A 17,795-nucleotide genomic window follows, 5' to 3' on the forward strand; every position below is an offset into this window, starting at 1 on the left:
CACCCAGACCCTGCATAGATCAGGCCGTCCCTCCAAACTGGATGACCGGGCAAGGAGGAGACTGATCAGAGAGGCTACCAAGAAGCCAATGGCGACATTGAAGGAGCTTCAGGCCTTTATGGCAAAGACTGGTCAATGTGTGTATGTGACCACAATATCACAAGCGCTCCACAAATCTGGCCTCTATGGGAGGGTGGCAAGAAAAAAACCACTCCTCAAAAAAAGCCACATCAAGTCTCGTTTGAGCTTTGCCAAAAAGCACATTGTAGATTCCGAGGCCAAGTGGCAAAAGGTGCTGTGGTCAGATGAGACCAAAATTTAACTTTTTGGCCTGAACGCAAAACGATATGTCTGGCGAAAATCCATTACATCTTTCCACCCGAAGAACACCATGCCTACAGTAAAGCACGGTGGTGGCAGCATCCTGTTGTGGGGGTGTTTTGTTTTCAGCAGGGCCTGGAGCACTTGTCAGGATAGAAGGGAAAATGGACAATGCAAAATACCAACAGATTCTTGAGGAGAACCTGCAGCCCTCTGCCAGGAAGTTGAAAATGGGAAGATGGTTCACGTTTCAACATGACAATGACCCAAAGCACATCGCCAAAGCAACCGTACAGTGGCTGAAGGACAAGAAGGTGAATGTCCTTGAGTGGCCTAGTCAGAGCCCCGACCTAAATCCCATCGAATCTGTGGAATGACTTGAAGAGTGCAGTCCATGAGCGGTCACCATGCAATTTGACTGAGCTTGAACAATTCTGCAAGGAAGAATGTGCAAATATTGCACAGACTACATGTGCAAAGTTAGTAAAGACGTATTCAAAGAGACTCATGGCTGTAATTCAAGCAAAAGGTGGTTCCACCAAGTATTAACTCAGGGGGGTGTGCACTTATCCAAATAGGGTATTTTACTGTTTTACTTTTAATTAATTTTCAGAGTTTTTTAGATACATTTTTTTCACTTGGATATTGTGGGTTACTACTGTGTGTAAATAAAGCCGGAAAAAGTCTGATTTTATGTGTTTTCATTTCAGGCTGTAAGGCAACAAAAGGTGAACATTTTGAAAGGGGGTGGTGACTTTCTATACCCACTGTATATCTAGTCTACAGCTCATCAGCCAAATGATAAATCACACAAACGGTTGTTTACCTGTAATGGCTTGTCCAAGCATTGGGTTTCCAACACCTGCGTCGTAAACTGGGGTGACAGCAACATCGTACTCAGATTGAGAGATGAGGTTGGCAAGAGGCAGGGATGTTATATCGCCATTGACTTCAACCTGGCAGAAAGGAGATATAAGGATAATTATTTTAGGAACAACAAACAATTAACAATATTATTTTTGCTGAAGAACTAGCATGAACTAGCACTACTAACATGAACATACAGTTGAAGTCGGAAGTTTACATACACTTAGGTTGGAGTCATTAAAACTATTTTTTCAACCACTCCACTAATTTCTTGTTAACAAACTAAAGTTTTGGCAAGTAGGTTAGGACATCTACTTTGTGCATGACACAAGTAATTTTGACACACAATTCCAGTGGGTCAGAAGTTTACATACACTAAGTTGACTGTGCCTTTAAACAGCTTGGAAAATTCCAGAAAATGATGTCATGGCTTTAGCAGCTTCTGATAGGCTAATTGACATAATTTGAGTCAAGTGGAGGTGTACCTGTGGATGTATTTAAAGGCTTATCTTCAAACTCAGTGCCTCTTTGCTTGATATAATGGGAAAATCAAAAGAAATCAGCCAAGTCATACCGCTCAGGAAGGAGACGCGTTCTGTCTCCTAGAGATGAACATACTTTGGTGCGAAAAGTGCAAATCAATCCCAGAACAACAGCAAAGGACCTTGTGAAGATGCTGGAGGAAACAGGTACAAATGTATCAATATCCACAGTAAAACGAGTCCTATATCGACATAACCTGAAAGGCCGCTCAGCAAGGAAGAAGCCACTGCTCCAAAACCTACATTAAAAAGCCAGACGGCAACTGCACATGGGGACAAAGATCGTACTTTTTGGAGAAATGTCCTCTGGTCTGATGAAACAAAAATATAACTGTTTGGCCATAATGACCATTGTTATGTTTGGAGGAAAAAGGGGGTTCCTTGCAAGCCGAAGAAAACCATCCCAACCGTGAAGCACGGGGGTGGCAGCATCATGCTGTGGGGGTGCTTTGCTGCAGGAGGGACTGGTGCACTTCACAAAATAGATGGCAACATGAGGAAGGAAAATTATGTGGATATATTGAAGCAACATCTCAAGACATTAGTCAGGAAGTTAAAGCTTGGTCGCAAATGTGTCTTCCAAATGGACAATGACCCCAAGCATACTTCCAAAGTTGTGGGAAAATGGCTTAAGGACAACAAAGTCAAGGTATTGGAGTGGCCATCTCAAAGCCCTGACCTCAATACTATAGAAAATGTGTGGGTAGAACTGAAAAAGCGTGTGCGAGCAAGGAGGCCTACAAACCTGACTCAGTTACACCAGCTCTGTCAGGAGGAATGGGCCAAAATTCACCCAACTTATTGAGGGAAGCTTGTGGAAGGCTACCCGAAATGTTTGACCCAAGTTAAACAATTTAAAGGTAATGCAACCAAATACTAATTGAGTGTATTTAAACTTCTGACCCACTGGGAATGTGATGAAAGAAATAAAAGCTGAAATGTTGGGGGTGGGGTGTTGGGGGGGTGGGGTGTTGGGGTGCTGGGATGTTGGGGTTGGGGTGTTGGGGGGCTGGGGTGTTGGGGGGTGCTGGGGTGTTGGGGTGCTGGGGTGTTGGGGGGGTGCTGGGGAGCTGGGGTGTTGGGGGTGGTGTAACGATCCCGGCAGTCTGAGTCGGGTCCTGTCTGTGGACTAGTTTTTATGTTCGTGATCTCCAGTTTCCCGAGGGTTCTGGAACGCTCCGGGGAGCTCTCTTGATTTCCGCACCTGCATCCCATCAGCAATCTGCACACCTGGTCCTGATCATCACCCTTCTTAGGCTCTGGCCTAACATCCATTCCCTGCCGGATCGTTAGCCATAAACAGTATGTTTTGCCAGCGTATCAGCCTCAGAGTACTAGCGTTAGTTTTGTTGTTTTTTGCACCTTGTTGACCTGCCTTGTACTTACCTCCGTTTGTTCTGTCTACAGTCATTCTCCCGGAACCTTCACCCAACCCCTGCCGTGCCATCAGTTCATCTGCTACTTCACCACCACCTACTCATCTCCGCCACCCGCTCCGTTTACTGGACTATTCTGCATCTTTATCTGTAAATAAACACTCTCATTCGTTCAACTCACCTTGTCCTGGTCTGCTTCTGGGTTCGGTCTTAGAGAACCGTGACAGAACGATCCGGCCATTAATGAACCCAGCGGACCTGGACTCTGTTCGCCATGCCATTACCCATCAGGAGAAGATGTTGGGCCATCATAGCACGGTACTACAGGAGATCGCGTTGTCAGTTCGGAACCTTTCTACCGGTCTGACGGAGGCCCAGAACCAACGCAATGTTCCGGTGGAGGATCCACTACCGGTTTCACCCATCTCGCCTGCCGCTTCTGGAGCGGTGTCCTTCCGTGAGCCCAAGGTTCCGACGCCGGATAAATATGAGGGGGAGCTGGGAAGATGCCGTTTCTTTCCTTATGCAGTGTGGATTAGTGTTCGATCTACAGCCCTACTCTTATGCCACAGACAAGGCTAGGATAGCCTTTGTGATTGAGTTGCTGCGTGGTCGAGCGCTGGAGTGGGCTTCAGCCGTTTGGGAACGACAGGATCCCTGCATGGCTTCATACCAGGGGTTCACGGCCGAGATGAGGAAGCTCTTCGACCATTCCGTCCGAGGGAGGGACGCAGCTAGGCGCCTGTTTTCGCTTCGCCAAGGAACTCGCAGCGTGGCCGACTTCGTGATCGAGTTCAAGACGTTGGCTGTGGAGAGTGGGTGGAATGAGGAGTCTCTGCAAGCGGCCTTTTACCAGGGTCTGTCGGAGCAGCTCAAGGATGAGTTGATCTCCTATCCGGAGCCTAGTGACCTGGACAGCTTGGTAGCCTTGTCTATTCGGGTGGATAATCGAGTCCGAGAGCGAAGGAGGGAGAAGCAATGGGGTCCGTCCAATCGATCAGCTTCTCAGTTCCCAGTCGGGTCGGGTGGTGGACCAGAACACGTCGATCATTCTCCACCACAAAGGATTAGGGGAGAGGTTCTCTCTCCGATTCTGAACCCATGCAAGTGGGGCGGCACGGGTTAACCAAGGAGGAGCGTCAACATAGACGTAAGACCAACTGTTGCCTCTACTGTGGTAGCTCGGGACATTACATCTCCACTTGTTCCCGGCGGTCGTCAAACTGCCCGGCTCGCTAAAGTTGGGAGGACTTTTAGCGAGCCAGTTTCAACCTCTCAGTACCTCTGTCAGACCCCGTTTCCCGGCTACCCTTGTGAACAGGAATCAGAGCTTAGCGATTAACGCTTTTGTCGATTCAGGTGCCGATGGAAGCTTTCTTGATGCCGAGTTGGTGGAACAGCTGGGGCTTTCCAAGGAGCAATTGCCGGAAGCCATTGAAGCGACCACTCTGAACGGCAGTAGTCTGGCACGTATCACGATGAGGACTGAACCGGTTAAGATGCTGTTGTCGGGGGAATCATTCGGAGATGATTTCATTCTTCATTCTGCCGTCTTCCCATGTTCCTCTAGTCCTTGGATACCCCTGGCTGAAGGAACACAATCCCACGTTCGATTGGGTGACGGGCAAGGTAACGAAGTTGGAGCCTTGATTGTCATGCTAACTGTCTCAAGACTGCCTGTCCCCATTCGGTTCCCAGTCAGGTGATTGAGGCTAAACCCCCAGATTTGTCCCTGGTTCCCGAGACATATCACGATTTGGGGGAAGTGTTCAGTAAGCAGAAGGCTCTGTCACTCCCTCCCCACCGACCATATGATTGTGCCATCAACCTGTTCCCTGGAGCTGTCTACCCCAAGGGAAGGTTATACAGTATCTCCCGCCCTGAACGTGAGGCTTTGGAGACCTACATCAAGGAGTCCCTAGCTGCTGGTCTCGTTCGTCCCTCGTCATCACCCCCTGGGGGCAGGATTCTTCTTTGTGGGTAAGAAGGATGGCTCTCTTCGACCGTGTATTGATTATCGGGGGTTGAATGACATCACGGTCAAGAACAAGTATCCCCTGCCCTTGATGAGTTCTGCCTTCGACTCCTTACAGGGTGCTACGGTGTTCACCAAGCTAGACCTACGCAATGCGTATCACATGGTCCGGATCAGAGAGGGAGACGAGTGGTTGACGGGGTTCAATACACCGATGGGTCACTTCGAGTATCAGGTGATGCCGTTTGGACTGACCAATGCTCCAGCGGTATTCCAGAGTATGGTGAACGACGTCCCTGAGAGATATGATCGGTCTCTTTGTGTTTGTTTACCTGGATGACATTCTGATCTTCTCGAAGGAACCTTCCGACCACGTCCAGCATGTCCGGCAGGTTCTGCAGCGATTGTTGGAGAATCGCCTGTTCGTGAAGGCCGAGAAGTGCGAGTTTCACGCCCACCCGACATCCTTTCTCGGGTACATCATCTCCAGGGGAGAGATTAGGATGGACCAGGAGAAGGTTAGAGCGGTTCTGGAATGGGCCCAGCCCGGTACGAGATTGCAGCTCCAGAGATTTTTGGGGTTTGCGAATTTCTACCGCAGATTCATCCGGGATTACAGCCGTGTGGCCGCTCCGTTAACGGCCTTGACTTCCAGTATCAGGAGCTTCAAGTGGAATCCGGAGGCGGATCGAGCGTTTCTGGATTTGAAGAGGCGATTCACCAACGCACCGATTCTCTCTCAACCGGACACGGCCCGTCAGTTCGGTCGTTGAAGTGGACGCGTCTGATGTGGGAGTTGGCGCCATCCTGTCGCAGCGATGCTCCACGGACAGTAAACTCCATCCCTGCGCCTACTACTCTCGTCGCCTTTCGCCTGCGGAGAGGAATTACGATGTGGGTAACCGGGGAGCTTCTGCGGTGAAACTTGCCTTGGAGGAGTGGCGCCACTGGTTGGAGGGGGCGGAGCAGCCGTTTATTGTCTGGACTGACCACAAGAATCTTGCTTACGTGCAATCGGCTAGACGTCTCAACTCCCGTCAGGCCAGGTGGTCGTTGTTTTTCGGACGATTCAATTTTTCCCTGACGTTCCGACCTGGATCTAAGAACGGCAAGGCGGGACGCCTTGTCTCGGATGTTCTCCAAGACGGAGGAGAGTGGGTCCAAGACCGAGACAATTCTCCCCCGGAACTGCGTCGTGGGAGCTGTTAGGTGGAAGATTGAGGAGGAGGTGATGGCGGCTCTTCGGACGCAGCCCGGTCCCCGTAACGGTCCACCCGGTCGGTTGTTTGTGCCTGAGTCGGTTCGTCCTGCGGTCCTCAAATGGTCCCACGCCAGCAAGATGGCTTGTCACCCTGGCGTGGCTCGGACGATGGCGTTTCTTCGCAGACGCTTTTTGGTGGCCTGCCATGGCCGAGGATACTCGGGGTTATGTTGCTGCCTGTCCAGTGTGTGCGCAGAATAAGAGTACCAATCGGCCCAGCTCTGGACTACTTCACCCCCTTCCTATTCCCCGCGACCATGGTCGCATCTGGCCCTAGACTTTGTCACTGGGTTGCCCGCTTCTGAGGGGAACACGGTCGTTCTGACTATCGTGGACAGATTCAGCAAGTTCGCCCACTTTGTGCCAATTGCCAAGCTTCCCTCTGCCTCGGAGACGTCCGAGATCCTGGTTAGGGAGGTTTTCAGGGTCCACGGGTTGCCCAGTGATATCGTTTCTGACCGTGGCCCTCAGTTTACCTCTGCTGTCTGGAAGTCCTTCTGTTTGGCCATTGGAGCTACAGTCAGTCTCACATCTGGTTTTCACCCCCAATCTAATGGTCAGGCGGAGAGAGCCAACCAGAAGATGGAATCCACGCTACGCTGCCTGGCCTCTTCCAACCCCACCTCCTGGGTCTCTCAGTTGCCTTGGGTTGAGTATGCCCACAATACTCTCCCTACATCTGCCACTGGGATGTCTCCCTTCCAGTGCCTGTATGGCTACCAACCTCCCTTGTTCCCTTCTCAGGAGAAGGAGCTCTCAGTGCCTTCTGTTCAGGCCCATATTCGTCGTTGCCACCGGACCTGGCATCGGGCCAGAAAAGCACTCCTTAGAGTTTCGGACCGGTATCAGCTCCAGGCGAATCGTCGCCGGATCCCCGCTCCCACCTACACCATCGGAGATAGGGTCTGGTTGGCCACACGGGATCTTCCTTTACGGACTGAGTCTAGGAAGTTGTTACCGAAGTTCATTGGTCCGTTTGTGGTGGAGAAGGTGATCAATCCGGTGGCAGTTCGACTCAAACTCCCGAGGACGCTCAGAGTCCATCCCACCTTTCATGTCTCCTGCCTCAAGCCTGTTTTCCTCAGTCCTCTGTTGCCTCCTCCGCCTCCTCCTCCTCCTCCTCGGATGATCGGAGGTGGTCCTGCCTACACGGTGCGACGCATCATGGATTCCAGACGGCGGGGCCGGGGTTTCCAGTATCTCGTGGACTGGGAGGGGTATGGTCCTGAAGAGAGGAGTTGGATTCCGCGGCGACAGGTCCTAGATGCTGACCTCATCAGTGACTTCTACCGCCTCCATCCTGGCGCTCCGGGAGTCCGCCCGGTGGCGTTCGTCGGAGGGGGGTACTGTAACGATCCCGGCAGTCTGAGTCGGGTCCTGTCTGTGGACTAGTTTTTATGTTCGTGATCTCCAGTTTCCCGAGGGTTCTGGAACGCTCCGGGGAGCTCTCTTGATTTCCGCACCTGCATCCCATCAGCAATCTGCACACCTGGTCCTGATCATCACCCTTCTTAGGCTCTGGCCTAACATCCATTCCCTGCCGGATCGTTAGCCATAAACAGTATGTTTTGCCAGCGTATCAGCCTCAGAGTACTAGCGTTAGTTTTGTTGTTTTTTGCACCTTGTTGACCTGCCTTGTACTTACCTCCGTTTGTTCTGTCTACAGTCATTCTCCCGGAACCTTCACCCAACCCCTGCCGTGCCATCAGTTCATCTGCTACTTCACCACCACCTACTCATCTCCGCCACCCGCTCCGTTTACTGGACTATTCTGCATCTTTATCTGTAAATAAACACTCTCATTCGTTCAACTCACCTTGTCCTGGTCTGCTTCTGGGTTCGGTCTTAGAGAACCGTGACAGGTGGGGTGTTTGGGGGGTGCTGGGGTGTTGGGGTGCTGGGGTTTTGGGGTGCTGTGGTGCTGGGGTGTTGGGGTGTTGGGGGGGTGCTGGGGTGCTGGGGCGCTGGGGCGTTGGGGGGGTGCTGGAGTGCTGGGGTGCTGGTGTGTTGGGGTGTTGGGGTGCTGGGGTGTTGGAGTGATGGGGTGCTGGGGTGTTGGGGGGGGTGTTGGGGTGTTGGGGTGCTGGGATGTTGGGGTGTTGGGGGGGTATTGGGGTGTTGGGCTGCTGCTGGGGTGCTGGGTGCTGGGGCCAGGGTCTTCTCTGACTGCCAGTAGGCTTCTTTCACCATGTCATCCTGGCCTAGCCTGCCCATGGAGTCAAGATCCCAGTCTACTGAAAGGTTCTGCTACTATAACACCCCGTGACATCAATGACTTGTGACTTTCCCTTAATAAACGCTGTCCCCTATTTAGGGGACTTTGAGCGGTTCTGGACCGTTTCCGACCAACATTTTTGTGTACAGAGCGCTCAGTGAACGGCGCGACATCAATTGTTGTGCACTTCGTGACAGCGCTGGTTGTCTCGCTTCGCATGCCGTTCTCCGCTCTCATCTGAGATGCAGTATATGAGCATAGGCAGTGACACGTCACATTTTCTGGCCTATCCAGACAAAGGATCGAACTCCCAAGGCGATGAAGCTCGCAGCTTCACTTACAATCTGGCTTTTGAAACATATGAAAATGAATATCTCAGATGGATTTAGAGCTCTCAACATGAAATAATACTAAATAATTTAATAGAATTGAAACAAGACCACTTTTTCTTGGTCACAGACGGGCAAAAGTTGAATTTTGTAATGAGTCAGCAGGCATGTGAATGGCATCTGTGCATCGCTCAGAGGATGCTGGGCAGAAAATGCTCTGTCATCATGAAATGGTGGCAATATGGTACAGTCACTAGGTATGATCATATTTATTTATTATTTAAGAAAGGTGAAATATTATAGTAAGTCGTTTATAATTTGATTGTTACTATATTTAGAAAGCATTTAAATCATTTCAAGCCCTAATCCCCACTTTTGTTGAATAGGAAAAATATAATATATCATTTTTTATTTTATTTTATCATATTTGTACTGTGTACTTGAGCTTGTGTCCTCAAAAGTGACTACACCTCAGAAATGTATAACCTTTTTTACCAGAAAGGTGAGATTTGAATATTTCTGGCAGTGTAAGCATCACTAGGTATTGTTTATGGCCCTATCATGATAAATAATTACTTTTTGGTATGTCTATTTAGGTGGAAATCTACATTTTGACATTATATTTAACAGGGGTATCAGAGGATGAGTCCCAAACGAGGCCCTATCCCCTTTATAGCCCATACAGCTCTGGTCAAAAGTAGTGCACTATGGAGGGAACAGGGTGCCATTTGGGACGCACACAGAAAGAACATAGAGTTCCTCACTAACACTTTCTCCATGACGTCAGTGTGTAAATGTTTGGTGTTAGTTTGTGTCACCTCTTTGAGCTCTCCGTCATCTGGCTTGTAAGTGATGATGTACTTGAGGACTTTTCCCGGGGAGGCGTCCCATCTGAGCTTCATGGTGCTATGGGTGACAGCAGTGATCCGCAGCTCACCCGATGGTGGCAAGGGTACTGGGGAAGAAGAATGACAGAGAAAGGGATAGAGAGGGAGAAAAGAGAGAGTGTGAGAGGGGGGCAGGGGAATGAAATTGAGTGAGTCTTAGAAACATCTGTATTGTGAGGTAGAACACAGTTTTAGAGAGAGAGAGAAAGAAATAGAGAAAGAGAGAGAGAGAGAGAGATCAGGGGAACATACATGTGACTCCTTGGTCCACGAGGGGGTCGCTGGCAGCCTCTCTATGCAGGGCAAACAGGGAGAGTGTATACGCTGTGTTGGTGATAAGCTCCTCCAGCTGAACATCATTCACATCTGCCCCAACTCGTATCTGAACAGCAGGGGAGAAAAGAGAGGGGGAAGAAGGGGGAGGGGGGGAGAAGGGGGGGGGGAGGGAGAAGGTGAGAGGAGGAGAAGGGGAGAGGGGGAGAGGGGGAGAAGGGGAGAGGGTGAGAAGGGAGAAGGGGAGAGGGGGCGATGGGGAGAGGGGAGAAGGGGAGAGTGGGAGAAAGGGAGAAGGGGAGAGGGGAGAAGGGGAGAAGGGGAGAAGGGGGAGAGGGGGAGGGGGAGGGGTAGAGGGGTAGAGGGGGAGAAGGGGAGAGGTAGTGGGGGAGAAGGGGAGAAGGGGAGAGGGGGAGAGGGGGAGAAGGGGAGAGGGGGAGAGGGGGAGAAGGGGAGAGGGGGGGGGAGTGGGGGAAGGGGAAAAGGGGAGAAGGGGAGAGGGGGAGAGGGGGAGAAGGGGAGGGGTAGTGGGGGGAAGGGGAGAAGGGGAGAGGGGGGAGAGGGGGTAAAGGGGAGGGGTAGTGGGGGAAGGGGAGAAGGGGAGAGGGGGAGAGGGTGAGAAGGGGAGAAGGGGAGAGGGGGAGAGGGGGAGAAGGGGAGGGGTAGTGGGGGAGAAGGGGAGAAGGGGAGAGGGGGAGAAGGGGAGGGGTAGTGGGGGAGAAGGGGAGAAGGGGAGAGGGGGAGAAGGGGAGAGGGGGAGAAGGGGAGACCAGGCCGGACGATAGAGGGGAACAAAACAACAAGAAAGGACTTGTCAAGAGGATACCTTCTGAACACCTGGTTCACAGCACTAACTAACACCTGGTTCACAGCATTAACTAACACCCTGTTCACAGCACTAACTAACACCTGGTTCACAGCATTAACTAACACCCTGTTCACAGCACTAACTAACTCCTGGTTCACAGCACTAACTAACACCTGGTTCACAGCACTAACTAACACCTGGTTCACAGCACTAACTAACTCCTGGTTCACAGCACTAACTAACACCTGGTTCACAGCATTAACTAACACCTGGTTCACAGCATTAACTAACACCTGGTTCACAGCATTAACTAACACCTGGTTCACAGCACTAACTAACACCCTGTTCACATCACTAACTAACACCTGGTTCACAGCACTAACTAACACCCTGTTCACAGCATTAACTAACACCTGGTTCACAGCATTAACTAACACCTGGTTCACAGCATTAACTAACACCTGGTTCACAGCACTAACTAACACCCTGTTCACAGCACTAACTAACACCTGGTTCACAGCACTAACTAACACCCTGTTCACAGCACTAACTAACTCCTGGTTCACAGCACTAACTAACACCTGGTTCACAGCACTAACTAACACCCTGTTCACAGCACTAACTAACTCCTGGTTCACAGCACTAACTAACACCTGGTTCACAGCATTAACTAACACCTGGTTCACAGCATTAACTAACACCTGGTTCACAGCACTAACTAACACCCTGTTCACAGCACTAACTAACACCTGGTTCACAGCACTAACTAACACCCTGTTCACAGCATTAACTAACACCTGGTTCACAGCATTAACTAACACCTGGTTCACTGCACTAACTAACACCCTGTTCACAGCACTAACTAACACCTGGTTCACAGCACTAACTAACACCCTGTTCACAGCACTAACTAACTCCTGGTTCACAGCACTAACTAACACCTGGTTCACAGCATTAACTAACACCTGGTTCACAGCATTAACTAACACCTGGTTCACAGCACTAACTAACACCCTGTTCACAGCACTAACTAACACCTGGTTCACAGCACTAACTAACACCCTGTTCACAGCATTAACTAACACCTGGTTCACAGCATTAACTAACACCTGGTTCACTGCACTAACTAACACCCTGTTCACAGCACTAACTAACACCTGGTTCACAGCACTAACTAACACCCTGTTCACAGCACTAACTAACTCCTGGTTCACAGCACTAACTAACACCTGGTTCACAGCATTAACTAACACCTGGTTCACAGCACTAACTAACACCTGGTTCACAGCACTAACTAACACCTGGTTCACAGCACTAACTAACACCTGGTTCACAGCACTAACTAACTCCTGGTTCACAGCACTAACTAACACCTGGTTCACAGCATTAACTAACACCTGGTTCACAGCATTAACTAACACCTGGTTCACAGCACTAACTAACACCCTGTTCACAGCACTAACTAACACCTGGTTCACAGAACTAACTAACACCCTGTTCACAGCATTAACTAACACCTGGTTCACAGCATTAACTAACACCTGGTTCACAGCATTAACTAACACCTGGTTCACAGCACTAACTAACACCCTGTTCACAGCACTAACTAACACCTGGTTCAGAGCACTAACTAACACCCTGTTCACAGCACTAACTAACTCCTGGTTCACAGCACTAACTAACACCTGGTTCACAGCACTAACTAACACCTGGTTCACAGCACTAACTAACTCCTGGTTCACAGCACTAACTAACACCTGGTTCACAGCATTAACTAACACCTGGTTCACAGCATTAACTAACACCTGGTTCACAGCATTAACTAACACCTGGTTCACAGCACTAACTAACACCCTGTTCACAGCACTAACTAACACCTGGTTCACAGCACTAACTAACACCCTGTTCACAGCATTAACTAACACCTGGTTCACAGCATTAACAAACACCTGGTTCACAGCACTAACTAACACCCTGTTCACAGCACTAACTAACACCTGGTTCACAGCACTAACTAACACCCTGTTCACAGCACTAACTAACTCATGGTTCACAGCACTAACTAACACCTGGTTCACAGCATTAACTAACACCTGGTTCACAGCACTAACTAACACCTGCTTCACAGCACTAACTAACACCTGGTTCACAGCACTAACTAACACCCTGTTCACAGCACTAACTAACACCTGGTTCACAGCACTAACTAACACCTGGTTCACAGCATTAACTAACACCTGGTTCACAGCACTAACTAATACCCTGTTCACAGCACTAACTAACTCCTGGTTCACAGCACTAACTAACTACTGGTTCACAGCACTAACTAACACCCTGTTCACAGCACTAACTAACTCCTGGTTCACAGCACTAACTAACAACTGGGACGTGTGTGTCTCCTGGGGTCTGCCTGCCTTGCTGCCTTCAGTCCACACTGAAATTCCTCTAAAGGCTACACTACTGCTTGCCAGCCCTCACAGAAGCCTGCAGTTCAAAATATACAGCATCTGTTGAGATTTTGTTTTTTAATACTGTATATCATCTCTATGACTTCACTGGTGAAAAAAGCTGCACAGGGCCAGCATGAGCTAATCCTTCTCATTACCCTCTGTGTCCAAAGGGACTGTTTTTTGTAGACCTTGCCTGAACATCACTGTAAAAGTCCACTTCCTGCTCTGTGCAGTAATCATCACATTACCATCTGGAATGAGTAAGGCCCCACTAGCAGAGGCCTTGACTACCCTGCCTTGTGGAAATGCTGAACATGTAAATGGAATGCCTATCCAACGTCCAACCTCCACTTGTGAGTTTGTGAGTGAGTGAGTGAGTGAGTGAGTGAGTAAGTGAGTGTGTGAGTGAGTGAGTGAGTGTGTGAGTGAGTCAGTGAGTGTGTGAGTGAGTCAGTGAGTTTGTGAGTGAGTGATTGAGTAAGTGAGTGTGTGAGTGAGTGAGTGAGTGAGTGTGTGAGTGAGTCAGTGAGTTTGTGAGTGAGTGATTGAGTAAGTGAGTGTGTGAGTGAGTGTGTGAGTAAGTGAGTGAGTGAGTGAGTGAGTGTGTCAGTGAGTGAGTGAGTGAGTGAGTGTGTGAGTGAGGGTGTGAGTGAGTGAGTGAATGAGTGAGAGTGTGTGTGTGTGTGTGTGTGTGTGAGTGAGTGAGTGAGTGAGTGAGTGAGTGAGTGAGTGAGTGAGTGAGTGAGAGAGTGAGTGAGAGTGTGTGTGTGTCCTACTCACCTCTTTCTCCACAGTGGGCACAGTGGCATTGATGGCTCTGTAGAACAGCATGTAGCCTGTCGCCCCTTCAGCCTTCTCCCACTTCACCCTAAAGGTGGTCATGGTCTCATCGTACACAGTCAACTTTATCACCCCGGGCAGTGGCACTGTGGAGCGTGAAGAGTAAACACACAGTTAGTTACTGCCTAACTACTAGTATAGAGACATCCTCAACCACAGTTACCAATAACTACTAGTGTAGAGACATCCTCAACCACACAGTTAGTTACCACTAACTACTAGTGTAGAGACATCCTCAACCACACAGTTAGTTACCACTAACTACTAGTGTAGGGACATCCTCAACCACACAGGTAGTTACCGCCTAACTACTAGTGTAGAGACATCCTCAACCACAGTTACCACTAACTAGTAGTGTAGGGACATCCACAACCACACAGTTAGTTACCACTAACTACTAGTGTAGGGACATCCTCAACCACACAGGTAGTTACCGCCTAACTACTAGTGTAGAGACATCCTCAACCACAGTTACCACTAACTACTAGTGTAGGGACATCCACAACCACACAGTTAGTTACCACTAACTAGTAGTATAGAGACATCATCAACCACAGTTACCACTAACTACTAGTGTAGAGACATCCTCAACCACAGTTACCACTAACTAGTAGTGTAGAGACATCCTCAACCACAGTTACCACTAACTACTAGTGTAGAGACATCCTCAACCACAGTTACCACTAACTACTAGTGTAGAGACATCCTCAACCACAGTTACCACTAACTACTAGTCTACGGACCTCCAAAACACAACCCAGTCACCCACATCACATCCAGCTTCTGTGTTTATGGCAGAAGCATGATGATCCTACACACAGTGTTAGTTTAAAATGACAAATAAAGGAAACCGCAAGTGATCTAACACTACTGTTGTAGTGTCCAAGTCGCGGGCTACAAAAAAATAACCATGCTTTATGACAGTGAGAAATATCTTATAACGTCCACCATAAAAATCTAATGGACTCATTTCTAAAAGTGACAACGTCCACTATATCGCACAAATGGAGCAATGAAAGTGGTCAGCTCTTTGTACTTAACCATCATGTGGAATTATGTCAGTTTTCTTAAGACACTCTTAATAAGGCCAAGAATGAGAGAATGATGGTTATTGTCCCCATAAGAAACCTCCACTTCTGCATTTTCTAACGGGAAACCCTATGGGAACTTGTTGTTGTTGTTGCTTAACACTTTACTGCCACCAATCAGACCCAATATATCCCTGGTTGTGTAAATGAGCTTGTTTAATAGGCCTACAAGAGCAATATAAACAAGTTCCATCCATGTCTAACCCATTTAAAACAGTGTACTGAGCATGGCGGGGCAGGGGATGTTGTTTATTTCAACATCGTATATCGTAATGAAACAAATGCGCTCCCACAACAGTGGAACTCATAAGAGCTGCGATGCTATCCCCACATTAAAGTGGGCAACCGAACAGCATCTTTGTGAAACTCATCTCAATCCACTTCCTGTCTATCACTGTAGCGCTTGTTATATCATTCGACATCCAAATAAGGCTATTGGATTAGCTGAACCTGGACACCTTTCCAGGAGGTGATTTCAAGGTTTACTGGGTAATTGGGAGGAGGTTGTGTGAGGAAACGGACGAAAAGGAAGACAAACAGAGAGGAGAGGAGGCAAGGGAGCAGAACAGCTGCAACACTCACAGGTGGTTTCAGTGCCCTTCAGCGGCTCTGCGCTGGTCTCCTCTCCGGTCACAGAGAAGACGTTGACCACGTACTCGGTCAGAGGGGTCAGCTTGGTCAGGACCACGGTGGTGACCGTCCCATCGACAATCATCTGAAGAGAGAGAAAAAAGGCATAGTCTTTATGCAGGAAAGCTCAAAATCCAAGTATATTCAACAGGAGGTAGACCAGAAGATAGATGCCAACCTCAAGTCACCCCTCTGTACTGCTGTCTGCCCAGGAGTTTCAAATTCGTCATGGGATAATATTTTAAATACAGCAGGTCAAAATCAAATGTTCCAACTAATACGGCACATGTTTAGGAAACCCAAAACAAAACTAACATCTTCTCGCACACATACTCTCTCTTCTAAGTGTCAGAAGGCTATCCAAAAGAACGGAGCACATATCAGCAAATTGAAAGTGAAATCTGATTTATTTGTGTGAATAAGTGTTTTGGGGTCCAATGCAAGCATTCAAAATGAAGGAGAATGGATGGATGGCCAGGATTATCTTTTCCAGCAGGAAGAGTTATGCAACAAGACTAAACTAACTGGGTCTAGTCTAAGGTTGAGGCCTGGTGGAAACTCTTTGGTCTTCCTTTCAGACAGGGCTCACTAGAACCACCCAAACCCTGACCAGGGCCAATGAAAGCACAATGCATGGAATAGACCCAGTCCTGTATTCATAAGGACATAAGTGACAGAAGGTTAAGTGTAACTGAATGCAGGTCTGCCTCAGCCACTGTGGAACACTTCTCAATGCTGAGAAGAAAGCCAGATGACTTGAGCTTTATCTGACTGAATCAGATCCACATGAAATGGATCGACCGACGATGGCAACTAGGTGGATTTAAGCAAACATTTTACACTGGATACACTTGATAACTGTGAAATCTCCAGCGAGGCTGCATATAGGGCAGTTCCTCCATCAGAAACTCCTGGATAAACAGGAGACCGCTTTCAAAGTGACCCGATCACCTCATGGCAAGATGAAACATGGAGGTCTGAGAGAGGAATTCAGACCAAAAGGAATCATTCAGCCAATTCTCTGTCATATCCAAACCAGGTGTGACTATGAATAGCTGATGCTCTTAAAATGCTATGACCTTGGAGAGGTGAGGTGATTGAGTTGAGGGGAGGTACAGTACTGTAGGCTATAGGTTTACCTGTTCAGTGATTCCTCCCACCACGGGCATGTAGTCGATGCGGTACTTTTCCACGGGACCTTCGGGCGCCGTCCAGGTGGCACGGAATGAGTGGTGGGTCACCTCGGAGGTCACCAGGTTAGTGGGCGGCTCCAGGCCTCCTCCTGGTCGAAGAGCAGAGGAAATGTGAGCCGACACGTCAAATATTTCACACACTCAATTCTCCAACCACAAATCTGTCCCTTTCACCTCTGCCTCACTGACACAGGGCTGTTAGGGCTGTTTCTATAGCAGGTTGACGTTTATTGTCATGAATTTTGCCTTGGAGGCAGAACTGAGCAATTTCCGCTAGCTGGGCCAGCTGCAAAATCAAAATTGGCTATATCGTAAAAATTCATGAAAACAAACATTTGCTTTTTGGTCTTAATTTAAGGTTAGGGTTAGGCATTAGGGTTAGCAGTGTGGCTAAGTTTAGGGTTAGGTTATAAATCAGATTTTATGACTTTGTGTCAAGATTTATTACAATAAATGCGAACCTGCATTTCTATACATCACAATTTTGATAGCACACTTAAAAAAATAATAAATATCCATCCCCATGTAGTAAATCACTATTGTGTCTCCTCGTAAATTTGATTTAAGGACAAGAGTGTGTCCAAAAAACCTAAGTTTCCATCAACTGGTTGGACCTTATGTAACTTAAGGCAAGAAACTAAATTTATCAAGTGTGTTAGGCAAACTAGTGACAGTTTCGAGGCAATATCCACAAGTGTTGGCGTTCGTTCTGTCTTTTCATTGGCTCGTCTCATCAATCA

The 17,795-nt window shown here is 48.6% G+C and overlaps 1 protein-coding gene across 1 annotated transcript in view; it reads right to left on the reverse strand.

Annotated features, from left to right (window-relative positions):
• LOC121552893 (collagen alpha-1(XII) chain) overlaps positions 1-17,795 on the reverse strand; it is a 126,460-nt gene that overhangs the window by 76,155 nt on the left and 32,510 nt on the right. The window contains exons 22-27 of the mRNA XM_041865986.2: positions 17,002-17,144; positions 15,815-15,947; positions 14,085-14,230; positions 10,026-10,155; positions 9,705-9,841; positions 1,148-1,277 (exon numbers count right to left, since the gene is read on the reverse strand). Of these exons, the coding sequence (XP_041721920.1) occupies positions 1,148-1,277; positions 9,705-9,841; positions 10,026-10,155; positions 14,085-14,230; positions 15,815-15,947; positions 17,002-17,144 (819 nt within the window). The remainder of the gene's footprint in view (positions 1-1,147; positions 1,278-9,704; positions 9,842-10,025; positions 10,156-14,084; positions 14,231-15,814; positions 15,948-17,001; positions 17,145-17,795) is intronic.

Source organism: Coregonus clupeaformis, chromosome 36, assembly GCF_020615455.1.
Source record: "Coregonus clupeaformis isolate EN_2021a chromosome 36, ASM2061545v1, whole genome shotgun sequence".
In the NCBI taxonomy this organism is placed as follows: domain Eukaryota; kingdom Metazoa; phylum Chordata; class Actinopteri; order Salmoniformes; family Salmonidae; genus Coregonus; species Coregonus clupeaformis.